The 23,291-nt window shown below is 56.5% G+C and overlaps 1 protein-coding gene across 1 annotated transcript in view; it reads right to left on the minus strand.

Moving 5' to 3' along the window:
- Positions 1-480: 480 nt before the first annotated feature.
- The window catches only part of PPP1R16A (protein phosphatase 1 regulatory subunit 16A), a 36,449-nt gene continuing 13,638 nt past the window's right edge, over positions 481-23,291 (minus strand). The window contains exons 2-10 of the mRNA XM_075270012.1: positions 14,709-14,779; positions 9,081-9,226; positions 8,904-9,007; positions 5,797-5,921; positions 3,919-4,044; positions 3,765-3,840; positions 3,529-3,658; positions 3,266-3,425; positions 481-1,987 (exon numbers count right to left, since the gene is read on the minus strand). Coding sequence (XP_075126113.1) covers positions 1,529-1,987; positions 3,266-3,425; positions 3,529-3,658; positions 3,765-3,840; positions 3,919-4,044; positions 5,797-5,921; positions 8,904-9,007; positions 9,081-9,226; positions 14,709-14,779 — 1,397 coding nt within the window. The 3' untranslated portion in view covers positions 481-1,528. The remainder of the gene's footprint in view (positions 1,988-3,265; positions 3,426-3,528; positions 3,659-3,764; positions 3,841-3,918; positions 4,045-5,796; positions 5,922-8,903; positions 9,008-9,080; positions 9,227-14,708; positions 14,780-23,291) is intronic.

A 23,291-nucleotide genomic window follows, 5' to 3' on the forward strand; every position in this document is an offset into this window, starting at 1 on the left:
TCTACCCCTGTAGTATTACCCCGGCCTCCTCCGTGGTCATTCTACCCCTGTAGTATTACCCCGGCCTCCTCCGTGGTCATTCTACCCCTGTAGTATTACCCCGGCTTCCTCTGTGGTCATTCTACCCCTGTAGTATTACCCCGGCCTCCTCTGTAGTCATTCTACCCCTGTAGTATTACCCCGGCCTCCTCCGTGGTCATTCTACCCCTGTAGTATTACCCCGGCCTCCTCTGTAGTCATTCTACCCCTGTAGTATTACCCCGGCCTCCTCTGTGGTCATTCTACCCCTGTAGTATTACCCCGGCCTCCTCCGTGGTCATTCTACCCCTGTAGTATTACCCCGGCCTCCCTGCTACTATCTCCGCTGTCACCTGCTCACGATTCATCCAGAAGGGAATAAAATTCACAAGACAGAAAGATCTGGATAAAAATTTTATATAAGAAGAAGAAGCCACAACTATTGTGAGGTCAGAGGTCGCAGTCACCAGGGGCCCTCACCCTGCAGCCGGAGCGACCAATCATAGAAGGCTCCCTGCAGCGGACGTACGGGCCATACAGGAGAGACCCTGACCTGGACAAGCCTGAAATGGCTGATAGCAGGGAGCAATAGCTGGAACCCGCCTCTATAGAGATGAACAGCAGGGTTAGCGCCCCCCTATGGTTAATAGGACAGGCTGACAAGTGGGTGGGTCTGACACTTCCCACCATCTGCTGCAGTACCAGATGCAGCCTATGGTCAGGTGTGGCACTGTTAAGCTCCATGTATCTAATCCTGTACCACTCTCCATGACTGGACTGGTAACACACCTGAGGTGGGAGAGGGGGCAACGGCCTGCAGGGTGGAACCGACCTGGGGGGCACTGAGTGCCTGTGTGTAAGGGGCATGAAACAGCAACGAGACAGGAACAGGGGCGTGAATACTTGTGCAACATACAGAAGAAACACAAGGCCTCGCGCCCTGCCAGCGGCACAAAGACGTGATGGGGAGATGCTGGTGCGACTACGGAGGGACCGAGGATAGAAAAATAGATCTGTTACGATTGTCAGAGCAGGGGGCAGAGACAGACAGCGCCGACACATGGAATGTCAACCGTCAGGAACCGCCACCATCTACGGGGGCCCCAACAAGTGACCCTGGAGACAGGGGGCGCTGTGTGCTGGAGCTGTAGGGTATGGGCGGCGGCCATTATCGGGTCACAGCACTGGAGCACACAATAGTCACACAAGACTGTGGAGGGGTAACCCCAGCCCCATCTGTAGCTGAGGCAGAACCTCGGGGGCGGGGTTATCCTTCCAGGGAGTGTTGAGAGGAGCAGCAGCGCCTCCGCCAGGAGAACATTATATTATACAGAACATCTCAGATAAAAATATATATATATCTTAAAAGGCAGAAATCTGGAGAGAAGACCCAGCGGGGCCCGTTCAGGTCCCCCAAACCATCGTATAAAAATAGGCTCTGTAGTAAGGGCCCGGGGCCCCTGATATAACCCTATAAAAGTGTCCTCTCTGTAGTGATTGTCTCTGAGCGTCACATGACCCCGCAGCACGGTCTCTTCTCGGCTGGCGTAGTGTCCTCGGCCGGGGCGATGAGCTTCAGTAATGGGGGCTCCCCGCTGGCGTTAGTGTAATACACTGAATTAGGAGAGGAGGGCGCTGTAGAGTCAGGGGGCTCCTGTGCTGGGGGGCCCGCACAGGGTGGTGGGGGTGGGGCGTGTCTCTGCAGCTTTGCCGCTGCCCTCTGTCGCTTTAGTTCGGCCAGTGTATGGTGAGAACGCTCGTGACTTAGGTCCGTGCAGAGCTCCGCCTGGGTGGCCAGCTGGTAGGACACGCTGCGGTCCAGCCGCTTGGAGAAGGTGTGCTTAGGGGCAGATCTGACACTGCCATTGCGTTGCGACACTGGAGCCTGGCTTGTCGCCTCCTCTGGTACCCCATTCTTCTGGTCGTCGTCTTTTTCACCAGCCTCAACTTTCTGGGGGTCCGGATCAGGCTGCAGGAGAGGAATGGAAATGATGTAAGACATGGGGGAGGGATCTAATCTGCATACAGCACCGAAACAGGGGCGGAACAAGAGGCGACACATCAGCTGAGGCAGCTAGATTATAAGAAATATCACAGCAGAGTCACATCATTATCATTAGAGGGTGGAGTCAGCAGAGTCATCCCATTATCATTAGAGGGTGGAGTCAGCAGAGTCATCTCATTATCATTAGAGGGTGAGGTCAGCAGAGTTATCTCATTATCATTATAGGGCGGGGTCAGCAGAGTCATCTCATTATCAATAGAGGGCAGGGTCAGTAGTCATATCATTATCATTAGAGGGGGGGGGTCAGCAGAGTTATCTCATTATCATTAGAGGGCGGGGTCAGCAGAGTAATCTCATTATCAATAGAGGGCGGGGTTAGCAGAATCATCTCATTATCATTAGAGGGTGAGGTCAACAGAGTCATTTCATTATCATTAGAGGGTGAGGTCAGCAGAGTTATCTCATTATCATTAGAGGGTGAGGTCAGCAGAGTCACACTATCAGAGGGTGAGGTCAGCAGAGTCATCTCATTATCATTAGAGGGCGGGGTCAGCAGAGTCATCTCATTATTAGAGGGTGAGGTCAGCAGAGTCACACTATCATTAGAGGGTGAGGTCAGCAGAGTCACACTTTCATTAGAGGGTGAGGTCAGCAGAGTCACACTATCATTAGAGCGTGAGGTCAGCAGAGTCACACTTTCATTAGAGGGTGAGGTCAGCAGAGTCATCTCATTATCATTAGAGGGTGAGGTCAGCAGAGTTATCTCATCATTAGAGGGCGGGGTCAGCAGAATCATCTCATTATCATTAGAGGGTGAGGTCAGCAGAGTTATCTCATCATTAGAGGGCGGGGTCAGCAGAATCATCTCATCATTAGAGGGTGAGGTCAGCAGAGTTATCTCATTATCATTGGAGGGGGTTCAGCTGAGTCATCTCATTATCATTACAGGGCAGGGTCAGCAGTCATCTCATTATCATTAGAGGGGGTCAGCTGAGTCATCTCGTTATCATTAGAGGGGGGTCATTAGAGTCATCTCATTATAGGGCGGGGTCAGCAGTCATCTCCTTATCGTTAGAGGGCGGGGTCAGCAGAGTCATCTTATCATTAGAGGGGGGTCAGCAGTCATTTCCTCACCATTAGGGGGCCTCACTTGCCTCAGTATGGTAGGTCAGGCTGGATGTCTGGTCAGTGATGACTATGAGGCAGGTGCAGACCCTCCCATGATATAATGGTTCCCCTCACCTGCTGCTGTGGCTGGGTATTTGCGGGGGGCTTCTCCTCTTCCTCATCCTGCACCTCACTCTCCCGGGCTCCGCGTTGCTGCCACACCATGGCCTCCTTCTGGTGCTCTCTCCGGTAGAGGTTGGTGCGCTCCGTGACGCTCACCCTGCGAACCACCTTCCTGCAGACACAAGACGCACATGTCACACGCTGCAGACAGGGGGCAGTGCAGGACACTTGGGCACTGACTGTCATTAATCAGTATATTTAGGTCATGACCTTACCCCCGGCTGCCAGCGCTGGACGTTCTCCTCTGGAGGGCGCTCTTGTGCTTATCTTGTGACTTCTTGATGGCATCGTGCTTGTGTTTGAGCTCCAGGATTTTGGCGCGCACCTCCTCGTCACCGCACACGTCTGCAGGATGGAGACAGAAAGAATTAGGATTATGGCAGGGCCATAGTAGCCCTATCCCCCAAATCCCGGGGCCCAGGACCCCCAGTATGCAGTCACAGCTCCGCACCCAGTGGTGTCTCGTCCAGAAGAGATTTGGAGTTCAGGTCGGCGCCGTGTGCAACAAGCAGCTCCACCAGCTGGATCTACAACAGACGAGACCACGTGATTGGACAACGCAGCAAACGTGAGGCTCCTCCTCCGGTCAGTGGGCGGTCACTCACCTGTCCCCAGCAGGCTGCAGCATGGAGCGGCTGCCAGCCGTCACTGTCCCGGGCAGACACCGAGGCCTTGTGATCCAGAAGGAGCTCCGACGCCGCCAGGTAACCATTCGCTGCCGCAATGTGCAACTAGAAAGACAGCACAATACACATTATACAGGGGAAGCGGGCGCCGTATCAATGTGTGGGTATGGAGAGGAGGGGGCTGTACCAATGCCTGGGTATAAAGGGGAGGGGGCCGTACCAATGCCTGGTTATAAAGGGGAGGGGGCCGTACCAATGCCTGGTTATAAAGGGGAGGGGGCCGTACCAATGCCTGGTTATAAAGGGGAGGGGGCTGTATCAATGCCTGGGTATAAAGGGGAGGGGGCTGTACCAATGCCTGGTTATAAAGGGGAGGGGGTTGTACCAATGCCTGGGTATAAAGGGGAGGGGGCCGTACCAATGCCTGGGTATAAAGGGGAGGGGGTTGTACCAATGCCTGGGTATAAAGGGGAGGGGGCCGTACCAATGCCTGGGTATAAAGGGGAGGGGGCCGTACCAATGCCTGGGTATAAAGGGGAGGGGGCTGTATCAATGTGTGGGTATGGAGAGGAGGGGGCTGTACCAATGCCTGGGTATAAAGGGGAGGGGGCCGTACCAATGCCTGGGTATAAAGGGGAGGGGGCCGTACCAATGCCTGGGTATAAAGGGGAGGGGGCCGTACCAATGCCTGAGTATAAAGGGGAGGGGGCTGTACCAATGCCTGGTTATAAAGGGGAGGGGGCTGTATCAATGCCTGGGTATAAAGGGAAGGGGGCTGTACCAATGCCTGGTTATGAAGGGGAGGGGGCTGTACCAATGCCTGAGTATAAAGGGGAGGGGGCTGTACCAATGCCTGAGTATAAAGGGGAGGGGGCTGTACCAATGCCTGGTTATAAAGGGGAGGGGGCTGTACCAATGCCTGAGTATAAAGGGGAGGGGGCTGTACCAATGCCTGGGTATAAAGGGAAGGGGGCTGTACCAATGCCTGGTTATAAAGGGGAGGGGGCTGTACCAATGCCTGAGTATAAAGGGGAGGGGGCTGTACCAATGCCTGGTTATAAAGAGGAGGGGGCTGTACCAATGTCTGGTTATAAAGAGGAGGGGGCTGTACCAATGCCTGGTTATAAAGGGAAGGGGGCTGTACCAATGCCTGGTTATAAAGGGGAGGGGGCCGTACCAATGCCTGAGTATAAAGGGGAGGGGGCTGTACCAATGCCTGGTTATAAAGAGGAGGGGGCTGTATCAATGCCTGGTTATAAAGAGGAGGGGGCTGTATCAATGTCTGGTTATAAAGAGGAGGGGGCTGTACCAATGCCTGGTTATAAAGGGGAGGGGGCTGTACCAATGCCTGGTTATAAAGAGGAGGGGGCTGTACCAATGCCTGAGTATAAAGGGGAGGGGGCTGTACCAATGCCTGGTTATAAAGGGAAGGGGGCTGTACCAATGTCTGGTTATAAAGAGGAGGGGGCTGTACCAATGTCTGGTTATAAAGAGGAGGGGGCTATACTAATGTCTGCGTATAAAGAGGAGGGGGCTATACTAATGTCTGCGTATAAAGAGGAGGGGGAGAGCTCTTTGATGTCTTTGAGCGACCCCGGGCATTAGGGTGACATGGATGAGTCTGGGGGTGATTACTAGATAATGGAGGGTGGGCCGGGCAGAGACGTCTTCTCGCACAAGGAGTTACATGACACCGAGGACGAGGGGTTAATTATTCATGAAGCTGAGCACAGGAGAGGGGGCGGGGGCCGGAGGGGGCCGGAGGGGGCCACCAGTCTCACAATATCCTGATTACAAGGCTGTTGTTCTCTGGTGTCAGCCCGCACTGTAGTTACCTCTGTCCTACTGGTCACTCACCAGGCTGGTGCCCGAGGCGTCCGGAGCATTGACCTCTGACCCTGCCTCCAGCAGCGCTCTGATATCAGACACCATCCTCATCTCTGTGGCCTCCCGCGCCGCCTCAATCTTCTCCTGGGTGATTCCTAAAGAGAGGAGAGACCCTCAGAGGGTGAGCGGGCCCACAAGTCACATGACCCTAACCTCCGAGACCACAAGAGGAGAGACAGGCAGAGAGAGGACGAGGGGCCGGAGGAGAGACAGGCAGAGAGAGGACGAGGGGCCGGAGGAGAGACAGGCAGAGAGAGGACGAGGGGCCGGAGGAGAGACAGGCAGAGAGAGGACGAGGGGCCGGAGGAGAGACAGGCAGAGAGAGGACGAGGGGCCGGAGGAGAGACAGGCAGAGAGAGGACGAGAGGCCGGAGGAGAGACAGGCAGAGAGAGGACGAGGGGCCGGAGGAGAGACAGGCAGAGAGAGGACGAGGGGCCGGAGGAGAGACAGGCAGAGAGAGGACGAGGGGCCGGAGGAGAGACAGGCAGAGAGAGGACGAGGGGCCGGAGGAGAGACAGGCAGAGAGAGGACGAGAGGCCGGAGGAGAGACAGGCAGAGAGAGGACGGGGGGCCGGAGGAGAGACAGGCAGAGAGAGGACGAGGGGCCGGAGGAGAGAGAGGACGAGGGGCCGGAGGAGAGAGAGGACGAGGGGCCGGAGGAGAGAGAGGACGAGGGGCCGGAGGAGAGACAGGCAGAGAGAGGACGAGGGGCCGGAGGAGACACAGGCAGAGAGAGGACGAGGGGCCGGAGGAGAGACAGGCAGAGAGAGGACGAGGGGCCGGAGGAGAGACAGGCAGAGAGAGGACGAGGGGCCGGAGGAGAGACAGGCAGAGAGAGGACGAGAGGCCGGAGGAGAGACAGGCAGAGAGAGGACGAGGGGCCGGAGGAGAGACAGGCAGAGAGAGGACGAGGGGCCGGAGGAGAGACAGGCAGAGAGAGGACGAGGGGCCGGAGGAGAGACAGGCAGAGAGAGGACGAGGGGCCGGAGGAGAGACAGGCAGAGAGAGGACGAGGGGCCGGAGGAGAGACAGGCAGAGAGAGGACGAGGGGCCGGAGGAGAGAGAGGACGAGGGGCCGGAGGAGAGACAGGCAGAGAGAGGACGAGGGGCCGGAGGAGAGACAGGCAGAGAGAGGACGAGGGACAGGAGGAGAGACAGGCAGAGAGAGGACGGGGGCCGGAGGAGAGACAGGCAGAGAGAGGACGAGGGGCCGGAGGAGAGAGAGGACGAGGGGCCGGAGGAGAGACAGGCAGAGAGAGGACGAGGGGCCGGAGGAGAGACAGGCAGAGAGAGGACGAGGGGCCGGAGAAGAGACAGGCAGAGATAGGACGAGGGGCCGGAGGAGAGACAGGCAGAGAGAGGACAAGGGACAGGAGGAGAGACAGGCAGAGAGAGGACGAGGGGCCGGAGGAGAGACAGGCAGAGAGAGGACGAGGGACAGGAGGAGAGACAGGCAGAGAGAGGACGAGGGGCCGGAGGAGAGACAGGCAGAGAGAGGACAAGGGACAGGAGGAGAGACAGGCAGAGAGAGGACGAGGGGCCGGAGGAGAGACAGGCAGAGAGAGGACGAGGGACAGGAGGAGAGACAGGCAGAGAGAGGACGAGGGGCCGGAGGAGAGACAGGCAGAGAGAGGACGAGGGGCCGGAGGAGAGACAGGCAGAGAGAGGACGAGGGACAGGAGGAGAGACAGGCAGAGAGAGGACGAGGGGCCGGAGGAGAGACAGGCAGAGACAGGACGAGGGGCCGGAGGAGAGACAGGCAGAGAGAGGACGGGAGGGGGGCCGGAGGAGAGACAGGCAGAGAGAGGACGAGGGGCCGGAGGAGAGACAGGCAGAGAGAGGACGAGGGGCCGGAGGAGAGACAGGCAGAGAGAGGACGAGGGGCCGGAGGAGAGAGAGGACGAGGGGCCGGAGGAGAGACAGGCAGAGAGAGGACGAGGGGCCGGAGGAGAGACAGGCAGAGAGAGGACGAGGGGCCGGAGGAGAGACAGGCAGAGAGAGGACAAGGGACAGGAGGAGAGACAGGCAGAGAGAGGACGAGGGGCCGGAGGAGAGACAGGCAGAGAGAGGACGAGGGGCCGGAGGAGAGACAGGCAGAGAGAGGACGAGGGGCCGGAGGAGAGACAGGCAGAGAGAGGACGAGGGGCCGGAGGAGAGACAGGCAGAGAGAGGACGAGGGGCCGGAGGAGAGACAGGCAGAGAGAGGACAAGGGACAGGAGGAGAGACAGGCAGAGAGAGGACGAGGGGCCGGAGGAGAGACAGGCAGAGAGAGGACGAGGGACAGGAGGAGAGACAGGCAGAGAGAGGACGAGGGGCCGGAGGAGAGACAGGCAGAGAGAGGACGAGGGGCCAGAGGAGAGACAGGCAGAGAGAGGACGGGGGGGGGGGCCGGAGGAGAGACAGGCAGAGAGAGGACGAGGGACAGGAGGAGAGACAGGCAGAGAGAGGACGAGGGGCCGGAGGAGAGAGAGGACGAGGGGCCGGAGGAGAGACAGGCAGAGAGAGGACGAGGGGCCGGAGAAGAGACAGGCAGAGAGAGGACAAGGGACAGGAGGAGAGACAGGCAGAGAGAGGACGAGGGGCCGGAGGAGAGACAGGCAGAGAGAGGACGAGGGACAGGAGGAGAGACAGGCAGAGAGAGGACGAGGGGCCGGAGGAGAGACAGGCAGAGAGAGGACGAGGGGCCAGAGGAGAGACAGGCAGAGAGAGGACGAGGGGCCGGAGGAGAGACAGGCAGAGAGAGGACGGGGGGGGGGCCGGAGGAGAGACAGGCAGAGAGAGGACGAGGGGCCGGAGGAGAGACAGGCAGAGAGAGGACGGGGGGGCCGGAGGAGAGACAGGCAGAGAGAGGACGGGGGGGGGCCGGAGGAGAGACAGGCAGAGAGAGGACGAGGGGCCGGAGGAGAGACAGGCAGAGAGAGGACGAGGGGCCGGAGGAGAGACAGGCAGAGAGAGGACGAGGGGCCGGAGGAGAGACAGGCAGAGAGAGGACGAGGGACCGGAGGAGAGACAGGCAGAGAGAGGACGAGGGGCCAGAGGAGAGACAGGCAGAGAGAGAAGAGACTCCACACTCACCCTGCTCAGCCATAGCAGTTTCGATGTGGTCCAGTGTGACATCATCCTCACAGAGGTCATAGGGCATGTTCCCGTCAGAGTTCACGGCCAGGAGGTTGGCGTTACTATGGAGAGAGCGCATGGCGGTCACCCCTGACACTTACCGGCATGGACAGGTCACTCCATTGCCCTACTTACTGTTTGATGAGCAGCTCCACCAGGTGTAGGTGACCACAGGTGGCAGCGGCGTGCAGAGGGGTCCACAGCTCACTGTCACAGGCGTTCACATCAGCGCCGGCATCAATCAACATCCGTACAATCTCCTCGTAGTCATCAATACAGCACTGAGGACAGAGGAGCGGTGATATGTGACATCACTGCCTACAGGGGAGGAGCTACAGAGGAGCGGTGATATGTGACATCACTGCCTACAGGGGAGGAGCTACAGAGGAGCGGTGATATGTGACATCACTGCCTACAGGGGAGGAGCTACAGAGGAGCGGTGATATGTGACATCACTGACTACAGGGGAGGAGCTACAGAGGAGCGGTGATATGTGACATCACTAACTACAGGGGAGGAGCTACAGAGGAGCGGTGATATGTGACATCACTGACTACAGGGGAGGAGCGGTGACATCACTGCCTACAGGGGAGGAGCTACAGAGGAGCGGTGATATCACTGACTACAGGGGAGGAGCTACAGAGGAGCAGTGATATATGTGACATCACTGACTACAGGGGAGGAGCTACAGAGGAGCGGCGATATGTGACATCACAGACTACAGGGGAGGAGCTACAGAGGAGTGGTGATATGTGACATCACTGACTACAGGGGAGGAGCTACAGAGGAACGGTGATATATGTGACATCACAGACTACAGGGGAGGAGCTACAGAGGAGTGGTGATATGTGATATCACTGACTACAGGGGAGGAGCTACAGAGGAGCGGCGATATGTGACATCACTGACTACAGGGGAGGAGCTACAGAGGAGCGGTGACATCACTGACTACAGGGGAGGAGCTACAGAGGAGCGGTGATATGTGACATCACAGACTACAGGGGAGGAGCTACAGAGGAGCGGTGATATATGTGACATCACTGACTACAGGGGAGGAGCTACAGAGGAGTGGTGATATGTGACATCACTGACTACAGGGGAGGAGCTACAGAGGAGCGGTGATATGTGACATCACTGCCTACAGGGGAGGAGCTACAGAGGAGCGGTGATATGTGACATCACTGACTACAGGGGAGGAGCGGTGACATCACTGCCTACAGGGGAGGAGCTACAGAGGAGCGGTGATATCACTGACTACAGGGGAGGAGCTACAGAGGAGCAGTGATATATGTGACATCACTGACTACAGGGGAGGAGCTACAGAGGAGCGGCGATATGTGACATCACTGCCTACAGGGGAGGAGCTACAGAGGAGCGGTGATATGTGACATCACTGACTACAGGGGAGGAGCTACAGAGGAACGGTGATATATGTGACATCACAGACTACAGGGGAGGAGCTACAGAGGAGTGGTGATATGTGACATCACTGACTACAGGGGAGGAGCTACAGAGGAACGGTGATATATGTGACATCACAGACTACAGGGGAGGAGCTACAGAGGAGTGGTGATATGTGATATCACTGACTACAGGGGAGGAGCTACAGAGGAGCGGCGATATGTGACATCACTGACTACAGGGGAGGAGCTACAGAGGAGCGGTGACATCACTGACTACAGGGGAGGAGCTACAGAGGAGCGGTGATATGTGACATCACAGACTACAGGGGAGGAGCTACAGAGGAGCGGTGATATATGTGACATCACTGACTACAGGGGAGGAGCTACAGAGGAGTGGTGATATGTGACATCACTGACTACAGGGGAGGAGCTACAGAGGAGCGGTGATATGTGACATCACTGACTACAGGGGAGGAGCTACAGAGGAGCGGTGATGTGTGACATCACAGACTACAGGGGAGGAGCTACAGAGGAGCGGTGACATCACTGACTACAGGGAAGGAGCTACAGAGGAGCGGTGATATGTGACATCACAGACTACAGGGGAGGAGCTACAGAGGAGCGGTGATATGTGACATCACAGACTACAGGAGAGGAGCTACAGAGGAGCGGTGATATATGTGACATCACTGACTACAGGGGAGGAGCTACAAAGGAGTGGTGATATCACTGACTACAGGGGAGGAGCTACAGAGGAGCGGTGATATGTGACATCACAGACTACAGGGGAGGAGCTACAGAGGAGCGGTGATATGTGACATCACAGACTACAGGAGAGGAGCTACAGAGGAGTGGTGATATGTGACATCACTGACTACAGGGGAGGAGCTACAGAGGAGCGGTGACATCACAGACTACAGGAGAGGAGCTACAGAGGAGCGGTGATATGTGACATCACAGACTACAGGGGAAGAGCTACAGAGGACCGGTGATATCACTGACTACAGGGGAGGAGCTACAGAGGAGCGGCGATATGTGACATCACTGACTACAGGGGAGGAGCTACAGAGGAGCGGTGACATCACTGACTACAGGGGAGGAGCTACAGAGGAGCGGTGATATGTGACATCACAGACTACAGGGGAGGAGCTACAGAGGAGCGGTGATATATGTGACATCACTGACTACAGGGGAGGAGCTACAGAGGAGCAGTGACATCACTGACTACAGGGGAGGAGCTACAGGGGAGCGGTGATATGTGACATCACTGACTACAGGGGAGGAGCTACAGAGGAGCGGTGACATCACTGACTACAGGGGAGGAGCTACAGAGGAGCGGTGATATGTGACATCACTGACTACAGGGGAGGAGCTACAGAGGAGCGGTGATATGTGACATCACTGACTACAGGGGAGGAGCTACAGAGGAGCGGTGATATGTGACATCACTAACTACAGGGGAGGAGCTACAGAGGAGCGGTGATATGTGACATCACTGACTACAGGGGAGGAGCTACAGAGGAGCGGTGATATGTGACATCACTGACTACAGGGGAGGAGCTACAGAGGAGCAGTGACATCACTGACTACAGGGGAGGAGCTACAGGGGAGCAGTGATATGTGACATCACTGACTACAGGGGAGGAGCTACAGAGGAGCGGTGACATCACTGACTACAGGGGAGGAGCTACAGAGGAGCGGTGATATGTGACATCACTGACTACAGGGGAGGAGCTACAGAGGAGCGGTGATATGTGACATCACTGACTACAGGGGAGGAGCTACAGAGGAGCGGTGATATGTGACATCACTAACTACAGGGGAGGAGCTACAGAGGAGCGGTGATATGTGACATCACTGACTACAGGGGAGGAGCTACAGAGGAGCGGTGATATGTGACATCACTGCCTACAGGGGAGGAGCTACAGAGGAGCGGTGATATGTGACATCACTGACTACAGGGGAGGAGCTACAGAGGAACGGTGATATATGTGACATCACAGACTACAGGGGAGGAGCTACAGAGGAGTGGTGATATGTGACATCACTGACTACAGGGGAGGAGCTACAGAGGAGCGGTGACATCACAGACTACAGGAGAGGAGCTACAGAGGAGCGGTGATATGTGACATCACAGACTACAGGGGAAGAGCTACAGAGGACCGGTGATATCACTGACTACAGGGGAGGAGCTACAGAGGAGCGGCGATATGTGACATCACTGACTACAGGGGAGGAGCTACAGAGGAGCGGTGACATCACTGACTACAGGGGAGGAGCTACAGAGGAGCGGTGATATGTGACATCACAGACTACAGGGGAGGAGCTACAGAGGAGCGGTGATATATGTGACATCACTGACTACAGGGGAGGAGCTACAGAGGAGTGGTGATATGTGACATCACTGACTACAGGGGAGGAGCTACAGAGGAGCGGTGATATGTGACATCACTGACTACAGGGGAGGAGCTAGAGAGGAGCGGTGACATTACTGACTACAGGGGAGGAGCTACAGAGGAGCGGTGATATGTGACATCACTGACTACAGGGGAGGAGCTACAGAGGAGCAGTGATATGTGACATCACAGACTACAGGGGAGGAGCTACAGAGGAGCGGTGATATGTGACATCACTAACTACAGGGGAGGAGCTACAGAGGAGCGGTGATATGTGACATCACTGTCTACAGGGGAGGAGCTACAGAGGAGCGGTGATGTGTGACATCACAGACTACAGGGGAGGAGCTACAGAGGAGCGGTGACATCACTGACTACAGGGAAGGAGCTACAGAGGAGCGGTGATATGTGACATCACAGACTACAGGGGAGGAGCTACAGAGGAGCGGTGATATGTGTGACATCACTGACTACAGGAGAGGAGCTACAAAGGAGTGGTGATATCACTGACTACAGGGGAGGAGCTACAGAGGAGCGGTGATATGTGACATCACTGACTACAGGGGAGGAGCTACAGAGGAGCGGTGACATCACTGACTACAGGGGAGGAGCTACAGAGGAGCGGTGATATGTGACATCACTGACTACAGGGGAGGAGCTACATAGGAGCGGTGACATCACTGACTACAGGGGAGGAGCTACAGAGGAGCGGTGATATGTGACATCACTGACTACAGGGGAGGAGCTACATAGGAGCGGTGATATGTGACATCACAGACTACAGGGGAGGAGCTACAGAGGAGCGGTGATATGTGACATCACAGACTACAGGAGAGGAGCTACAGAGGAGCGGTGATATGTGACATCACTGACTACAGGGGAGGAGCTACAGAGGAGCGGTGATATGTGACATCACTAACTACAGGGGAGGAGCTACAGAGGAGCGGTGATATGTGACATCACTGACTACAGGGGAGGAGCTACAGAGGAGCAGTGACATCACTGACTACAGGGGAGGAGCTACAGGGGAGCGGTGATATGTGACATCACTGACTACAGGGGAGGAGCTACAGAGGAGCGGTGACATCACTGACTACAGGGGAGGAGCTACAGAGGAGCGGTGATATGTGACATCACTGACTACAGGGGAGGAGCTACAGAGGAGCGGTGATATGTGACATCACTGACTACAGGGGAGGAGCTACAGAGGAGCGGTGATATGTGACATCACTGACTACAGGGGAGGAGCTACAGAGGAGCGGTGATATGTGACATCACTAACTACAGGGGAGGAGCTACAGAGGAGCGGTGATATGTGACATCACTGACTACAGGGGAGGAGCTACAGAGGAGCGGTGATATGTGACATCACTAACTACAGGGGAGGAGCTACAGAGGAGCGGTGATATGTGACATCACTGACTACAGGGGAGGAGCTACAGAGGAGCAGTGACATCACTGACTACAGGGGAGGAGCTACAGGGGAGCAGTGATATGTGACATCACTGACTACAGGGGAGGAGCTACAGAGGAGCGGTGACATCACTGACTACAGGGGAGGAGCTACAGAGGAGCGGTGATATGTGACATCACTGACTACAGGGGAGGAGCTACAGAGGAGCGGTGATATGTGACATCACTGACTACAGGGGAGGAGCTACAGAGGAGCGGTGATATGTGACATCACTAACTACAGGGGAGGAGCTACAGAGGAGCGGTGATATGTGACATCACTGACTACAGGGGAGGAGCTACAGAGGAGCTGTGACATCACTGACTACAGGGGAGGAGCTACAGAGGAGCAGTGACATCACTGACTACAGGGGAGGAGCTACAGGGGAGCGGTGATATGATAACTACAGGGGAGGAGCTTATATTGGGGGGCAGACAGAGGCAATCAGTTATATATGATGTCTATGGCCCCTCTGAGCCCCCGGGGGGCACCACCTTCTGGTGTCACTCACCTGGTGCAGCGCCGTCAGACCGTCCTCATTGTACAGATTGGCGCTGAATCCGCTCTGCAGCAACTGACGGACTGGAGAGAGAGGAAACAGGTCAGAGGTCAGCATGTCCGGCAACACTTATTGAGTCAATAGAACAATATTTGGGGGAGGGGAGGAGATTGGGAAAGCTGGGTGATAAGCCCTGAAGAACCTTTTTGGATAGATATCCAGCTTTTCTAGGAACAGATAAACCTAGGAATCAGGAAGGCATGTCTGCTTCTAGGAAATCTGGATGACAACCAGGGCACAATGATGGGGGTGATCCCTGCACAACTGGGTAATAAGTAATATTCCTTATAGCACCCCAAGTCTCTCCAGTAAACGTGCAGTGATGCCCCGCCCCCGCCGCAATGAACTGACACCCAGCTTTCCTAAATACAGAAGTGCAGAAGAACTGCAGAGCGGGAGGAAAACACTGCAGCAGAGGAAGGGTTAAATCCCTGCAGGTGGAGTAAGATGTGCCCCCCCACACACACACACTGTGCGCCCCCTGCAGGCGTTTGGAGTCGCCGCTGCTGCTGCCGCCGTGCCAGTGTTTGAGTTGGCGACTGATGAGGAGAACGGTCTGTTTGGTAAATATCCGGCACTGGAGACGCCTTTAACCCTAGAGCTGCCGCCACGGTGATAGCAAACTGAAACACACACTGCCCCCACCCCATATATACCACTGCCCCGACTCCTCCTCAAATCACCGCCCCTCATGTATATCACTCAAGGAGCACAAGCAAGACAGCAACCCTGACTCCTACCACCACCAAGCATGGCTGAGCCACGTGAGCAAACCAGACATTCAACAACCAAACAGCAGCCAACCACCAAACCAAAAACACCAACAGACGATAACCAAGGCCGAAATAAAGGTGACCACAGAGGCAAACAGAGAGCGGTACATTGAAGAATGGAGAAATGAAATAAATAACTCCAAGAAACTCACCAATGTGTACCAATCCCTACAAAGGGACTACACCATGGCCACCTACCTGGAGAGAATACGCCACCCCAAGCACAGACAGACCCTGAGCCGGTACAGACTGAGCGCCCACAACCTAGAGATAGAGACGGGGCGATACAGACAGACGTACAAGCCACGGGAGAAGAGACTGTGCCAGCACTGTGACCAGGGGGCCCTAGAAGACCAGACCCACTTCCTGCTACACTGCACCAAATACTCAGCTGTGAGGGCCGTCTACTACCAAAGACTCTCTGCCCACATCCCAGACTGGGAGAAGAGGAAACTCTACATCCTACTGGGAGAAGAAGAGGCCACTGTGGAGATCGCTGCCCAATACGAGTCCAGCTGTCACCAAATAAGAGGAAGATGAGACCACAAAGTCTATTAAACCCCCCACCATCACCCACCCATACCCACATGCCCCAAACAAGAACGACGAGGCCCCAAAGACGCACGTACCCCCCCCATATGTTTTTTCGGTTATGCTAATAAAGCCCTTTTGTATTTGTACCACTGCCCCATCCACTTCCAGTATCACTGCCCCACATGAGGTGAGGTGAGGTGGCAGCCTCAGGCGGCGCTCAGCAAGGGGCGGCAGCCACAGCAATTTTTTTTTTTTTTTAACTTTTTTTTTTTTTGCCTAAACTAACACAGGAGAGCGGCCTCTCTTAAAACAACCCGAGCGGCCCCTCTCCTGCGCTGGTTTAAACCTCTGCGTCTCAGCGCAGGCGGCATCATCATACCGCCTACGCTGAGACACACACGTCTTACTGCCGGGTGAAGAGGAGGGAGCAGCGGGAGGTCGGTAAATATAACAACTTTTTTTTATTTGTTTTATAATAGGCCGCTAGTGGAGTATTCCCAGCAGGTAGCGGCCTATTTACCGACCTCCCCGGACCTGCTCACTGCCGCCCCCGATTCCCCTCCTACTAAGGGCCGTGGAGGGCGGTAGTGATTAGGCCCGGCCAGGCCGCGATCCCACTACCGCTATTATACTCTTTTCAGACCCTGAGTATAATAATCGGAGCCCCAGGGGAGGTGAGGGAACATAATAAACACTGTTACTCACCTCTCTGGGATCCGGTGTTACTCCTAGCAGGCTTTGGGCCTATATGGTAATGTCCCACACTGTTTATTAGGTTCCCTCACCCCACCCCCCCCCCCCCCGGGGCTCCGATTATTATACTCGGAGGTCCGTAAAGACCCCCCAGTATAATAATAGTTCATGGGTGTGCAACTGTGCGGCATAATAGAGCTTGAAGAGTCCACTGTGGCCCCTGTAACCTCTATTATGCCCCACAGTCTATTGTGCCACTATGGGGTATAATATAGGCTGCAGGGGCCGCTGTGGGGTGTGTGTGTGTGTATATATATATATATATATATATATATATATATATATAAATATATATATATATATATATATATATATATATAGGGGTCGGGTGTGTGGAGAAGTGAGGAGACAAAGATGTCTGTGTTCACTGCCCTGACCCCTCCCTGTATCACCGCCCCCATGTATACCACTGCCCCGACCCCTCCCTGTATCACCGCCCCCATGTATACCACTGCCCCGACCCCTCCCTGTATCACCGCCCCCCATGTATACCACTGCCCCGACCCCTCCCTGTATCACCGCCCCCCATGTATACCACTGCCCCGACCCCTCCCTGTATCACCGCCCCCATGTATACCACTGCCCCGACCACTCCCTGTATCACCGCCCCCATGTATACCACTGCCCCGACCCCTCCCTGTATCACCGCCCCTCATCTATACCACTGCCCCGACCCCTCCCCCTCCCTGTATCACCGCCCCCCATGTATACCACTGCCCCGACCCCTCCCTGTATCACCGCCCCCCATGTATACCACTGCCCCGACCCCTCCCTGTATCACCGCCCCCATGTATACCACTGCCCCGACCACTCCCTGTATCACCGCCCCCATGTATACCACTGCCCCGACCCCTCCCTGTATCACCGCCCCCCATGTATACCACTGCCCCGACCCCTCCCTGTATCACCGCCCCGACCCCTCCCTGTATCACCGCCCCGACCCCCTCCCTGTATCACCGCCCCTCATCTATACCACTGCCCCGACCCCTCCCTGTATCACCGCCCCCATGTATACCACTGCCCCGACCACTCCCTGTATCACCGCCCCCCATGTATACCACTGCCCCGACCCCTCCCTGTATCACCGCCCCTCATCTATACCACTGCCCCGACCCCTCCCTGTATCACCGCCCCTCATCTATACCACTGCCCCGACCCCTCCCTGTATCACCGCCCCTCATCTATACCACTGCCCCGACCCCTCCCTGTATCACCGCCCCCATGTATACCACTGCCCCGACCACTCCCTGTATCACCGCCCCTCATCTATACCACTGCCCCGACCCCTCCCCCTCCCTGTATCACCGCCCCCCATGTATACCACTGCCCCGACCCCTCCCTGTATCACCGCCCCCCATGTATACCACTGCCCCGACCCCTCCCTGTATCACCGCCCCCCATGTATACCACTGCCCCGACCCCTCCCTGTATCACCGCCCCCATGTATACCACTGCCCCGACCACTCCCTGTATCACCGCCCCCATGTATACCACTGCCCCGACCCCTCCCTGTATCACCCGCCCCCCATGTATACCACCGCCCCGACCCCTCCCTGTATCACCGCCCCTCATCTATACCACCGCCCCGACCCCTCCCTGTATCACCGCCCCTCATCTATACCACCGCCCCGACCCCTCCCTGTATCACCGCCCCTCATCTATACCACCGCCCCGACCCCTCCCTGTATCACCGCCCCTCATCTATACCACCGCCCCGACCCCTCCCTGTATCACCGCCCCTCATCTATACCACTGCCCCGACCCCTCCCTGTATCACCGCCCCTCATCTATACCACTGCCCCGACCCCTCCCTGTATCACCGCCCCGACCCCTCCCTGTATCACCGCCCCGACCCCTCCCTGTATCACCGCCCCGACCCCTCCCTGTATCACCGCCCCTCATCTATACCACTGCCCCGACCCCTCCTGTATCACCGCCCCCATGTATACCACTGCCCCCGACCACTCCCTGTATCACCGCCCCCCATGTATACCACTGCCCCGACCCCTCCCTGTATCACCGCCCCCCATGTATACCACTGCCCCGACCCCTCCCTGTATCACCGCCCCCCATCTATACCACTGCCCCGACCCCTCCCTGTATCACCGCCCCCCCCATCTATACCACTGCCCCGACCCCTCCCTGTATCACCGCCCCCCATGTATACCACTGCCCCGACCCCTCCCTGTATCACCGCCCCCCATGTATACCACTGCCCCGACCCCTCCCTGTATCACCGCCCCCATGTATACCACTGCCCCGACCCCTCCCTGTATCACCGCCCCCATGTATACCACTGCCCCGACCCCTCCCTGTATCACCGCCCCCATGTATACCACTGCCCCGACCCCTCCCTGTATCACCGCCCCCATGTATACCACTGCCCCGACCCCTCCCTGTATCACCGCCCCCATGTATACCACTGCCCCGACCCCTCCCTGTATCACCGCCCCCATGTATACCACTGCCCCGACCCCTCCCTGTATCACCGCCCCCCATGTATAACCACTGCCCGACCCCTCCCTGTATCACCGCCCCCCATGTATACCACTGCCCCGACCCCTCCCTGTATCACCGCCCCCATGTATACCACTGCCCCGACCCCCTCCCTGTATCACCGCCCCCCATGTATACCACTGCCCCGACCCCTCCCTGTATCACCCGCCCCCCATGTATACCACTGCCCCGACCCCTCCCTGTATCACCGCCCCCCATGTATACCACTGCCCCGACCCCTCCCTGTATCACCGCCCCCATGTATACCACTGCCCCGACCCCTCCCTGTATCACCGCCCCCATGTATACCACTGCCCCGACCCCTCCCTGTATCACCGCCCCCCCATGTATACCACTGCCCCGACCCCTCCCTGTATCACCGCCCCCCCATGTATACCACTGCCCCGACCCCTCCCTGTATCACCGCCCCGACCCCTCCCTGTATCACCCGCCCCGACCCCTCCCTGTATCACCGCCCCTCATCTATACCACTGCCCCGACCCCTCCCTGTATCACACGCCCCTCATCTATACCACTGCCCCCGACCCCCTCCCTGTATCACCGCCCCTCATCTATACCACTGCCCCGACCCCTCCCTGTATCACCGCCCCTCATCTATACCACTGCCCCGACCCCTCCCTGTATCACCGCCCTTTCAATCTATACCACTGCCCCGACCCCTCCCTGTATCACCGCCCTTCATCTATACCACTGCCCCGACCCCTCCCTGTATCACCGCCCTTCATCTATACCACTGCCCCCGACCCCTCCCTGTATCACCGCCCCTCATCTATACCACTGCCCCGACCCCTCCTGTATCACCGCCCTCATCTATACCACTGCCCCGACCCCGTCCCTGTATCACCGCCCCCCATGTATACCACTGCCCCGACCCCTCCCTGTATCACCCGCCCCCCATGTATACCACTGCCCCGACCCCTCCCTGTATCACCGCCCCCCATGTATACCACTGCCCCGACCACTCCCTGTATCACCGCCCCCATGTATACCACTGCCCCGACCCCTCTCTGTATCACCGCCCCCCATGTATACCACTGCCCCGACCCCTCTCTGTATCACCGCCCCCCTGTATACCACTTCCCCGAACCCTCCCTGTATCACCGGCCCCCATGTATACCACTGCCCCGACCCCTCCCTGTATCACCGCCCCCCATGTATACCACTGCCCCGACCCCTCCCTGTATCACCGGCCCCCATGTATACCACTGCCCCGACCCCTCCCTGTATCACCGCCCCCCCATGTATACCACTGCCCCGACCCCCTCCCTGTATCACCCGCCCCCCATGTATACCACTGCCCCGACCCCTCCCTGTATCACCCGCCCCCCATGTATACCACTGCCCTCACCCCTCCCTGTATCACCTCCAGTTGGGAGACTCAGGAGACCCTCCGCACCCTCCCCCCTTCCCATGCAGGCACATTCTACAGTCCAGCAGTGCAGGGGTTAAGGACGGATTTCCCACTGCGGAGTAAAGGAGGAAGCCGCAGATTTCCTGATCCCTGAGTCAACAGCGCCCCATACCTCACCGCCTGCCAGGAACGTACCAATACCAGCACAGCACCTGCCAGTCCTCACTGCAGTGCTGGCATTCTAGTCATGAACCAACACCCAGGACTCTCAGCCCCCCAGGCCTGCAGATCTTCTCAGGGGTCACTGCTGATGGTCCATCATCATATTCACCCAAGTGGGAGAGGGACACTTTACGCCATGAACCAGGAGGCTCAGGCTGAGCAGTGTATCCAGGGTGCAGACTGAGTTGTCCCCTCCTCTGCCACCTCACAGTTCACACCTGCAGGACGTTGGGGACAGTGAACACCAAAGGACAATGTGAACGAGGACAAGGAGGGGGCTGGCTGTGGAGGACTCCGGGGTGGGGGTGTCTGACCAGAAGATTATAGTCTCCAGGAGTCTGACCAGAAGATTATAGTCCTCCAGGGCAGCGGGTTATATTTATACTGATTACAGTCCGGGCTGGGGACATGCTGGCAGGGGAAGGGGGGGGTTATACGTGTTTATATAGGGGAGGGGGGGGGTTATACGTGATTATATAGGGGAGGGGGGGGGTTATACGTGTTTATACAGGGGGGTTATACGTGATCATATAGGGGAGGGAGGGTTATACGTGATTATAAAGGGGAGGGGGGGTTATACGTGATTATATAGGGGGGTTATACGTGATTATATAGGGGGGTTATACGTGATTATATAGGGGAGGGGGGTTATACGTGATTATAAAGGGGAGGGGGGGGTTATATGTGATTATAAAGGGGAGGGGGGGTTATACGTGATTATAAAGGGGAGGGGGGGTTATATGTGATTATAAAGGGGAGGGGGGGTTATACGTGATTATATAGGGGGGATATACGTGATTATATAGGGGGGTTATACGTGATTATATAGGGGAGGGGGGTTATATGGGATTATAAAGGGGAGGGGGGGGTTATATGTGATTATAAAGGGGAGGGGGGTTATATGTGATTATATAGGGGAGGGGGGTTATACGTGATTATATAGGGGAGGGGGGGTTATATAAGATAAGAGAATCCTACTACGAATATTATACATGTGACAGTTTGGATGTTTGCTCCTCAATCACAGAAACCACTGAACAGATTTGGATGAGATTTGTCCCATAGATTCTCTGTAACCTGGAGTAACACATCGGCTACTTTGTATCCCAGTAAATGACATGGCTTCACTACTGTTCTGGATACTTTGTATCCTGGTAAATGACATGGCTTCACTACTGTTCTGGATTTATGGTCACATACTATATTACACTGCTCCTGCAGCCGCTTATCTCAGGTCCCAGGGCTGTTATCTCTCTATGTAACACTCAGATAACCCTCAGTCCATTGTGTACAAGCATCTGCATATTATCTGATCATGGAGGGGAAAACACCTTTAGGGTGCATGCACACTGAGTAACGCCGGGCGTGTATGAGAGCCGTACACGCCGGCATTACAGCAGACTGCCGAACACTTCCCATTCACTTCAATGGGAGCGCTCGTAACAGCGGCGTTTACGAGCACTCCCATTGAAGTGAATGGGAAGTGTTCGGCAGCCCTGCTGTAACGCCGGCGTGTACGGCTCTCATACACGCCCGGCGTTACGTAGTGTGCATGCACCCTTACTCCACATTGGCAGTTTGCCGATATTACACATGGCGGGAAAAAGAAAATCTAATGTGTCACAAACAGCGAGAAGGAGCCAGAAGTCACAGAGTTCTCCTCAAGCGGAGCTGACGGGATCATCGGCGCCAACAACACGCTCATTATATGGTGTCCCAGCAAGCTGCTGAGATGCCGGAACAATCACAGGTACAATGCGAGGAACAAGTTCAGCAGCAGGACAGCTTAAGAGCTGCTGAAACGCTGGAGCAGGCAAACCATGGACGGCAGTAACATGCAGAGGAAGTTGCAGGCAGAGGTTAGTCCTGTAATAGTCCCACCATGCGGATACTCAGTGTTACAGATAATACAGTGATATATTACAGGACAGACAAGCTCAGAGCAGATACCGGGAGTCGGAGCAGCTGCAGGAGACTCCGGAGCATGTAGTTCTGTGGGCGGAGTGTCTGCGCTCGGCCTGATGTACATTATACAGCCTGACCGCGGGTGGTGGGGGGTCTCCGATAGCTCCTTCTCACACTTGGGGTGCAGCAGTCGGTCACTGACAGGACTGCCCGGTGCTATCACAGTCTCATACATGGGGTGGGATTTGTTCTCCAGCATGGAGGTCACCACAGACAGTATCCTTCTGTCACCCACCACCTGTACTGGGTCCAGGGGGCTCCCCAGGACAGAGCCGGCCCTTCTAACCTGCCTGACAAGTCTATTCCTATCCCTGGCTGGTATACAGCGCCCCCAGCAGGCCACTCCAAAGAAGATGGAAAAGGCCCTAAGAAGTGGCCCCTGGACCCCAAATGTGTGTATGTGATTATATAGGGGAGGGA

This window comes from Leptodactylus fuscus, chromosome 4 (assembly GCF_031893055.1).
Source record: "Leptodactylus fuscus isolate aLepFus1 chromosome 4, aLepFus1.hap2, whole genome shotgun sequence".
Taxonomy (NCBI): domain Eukaryota; kingdom Metazoa; phylum Chordata; class Amphibia; order Anura; family Leptodactylidae; genus Leptodactylus; species Leptodactylus fuscus.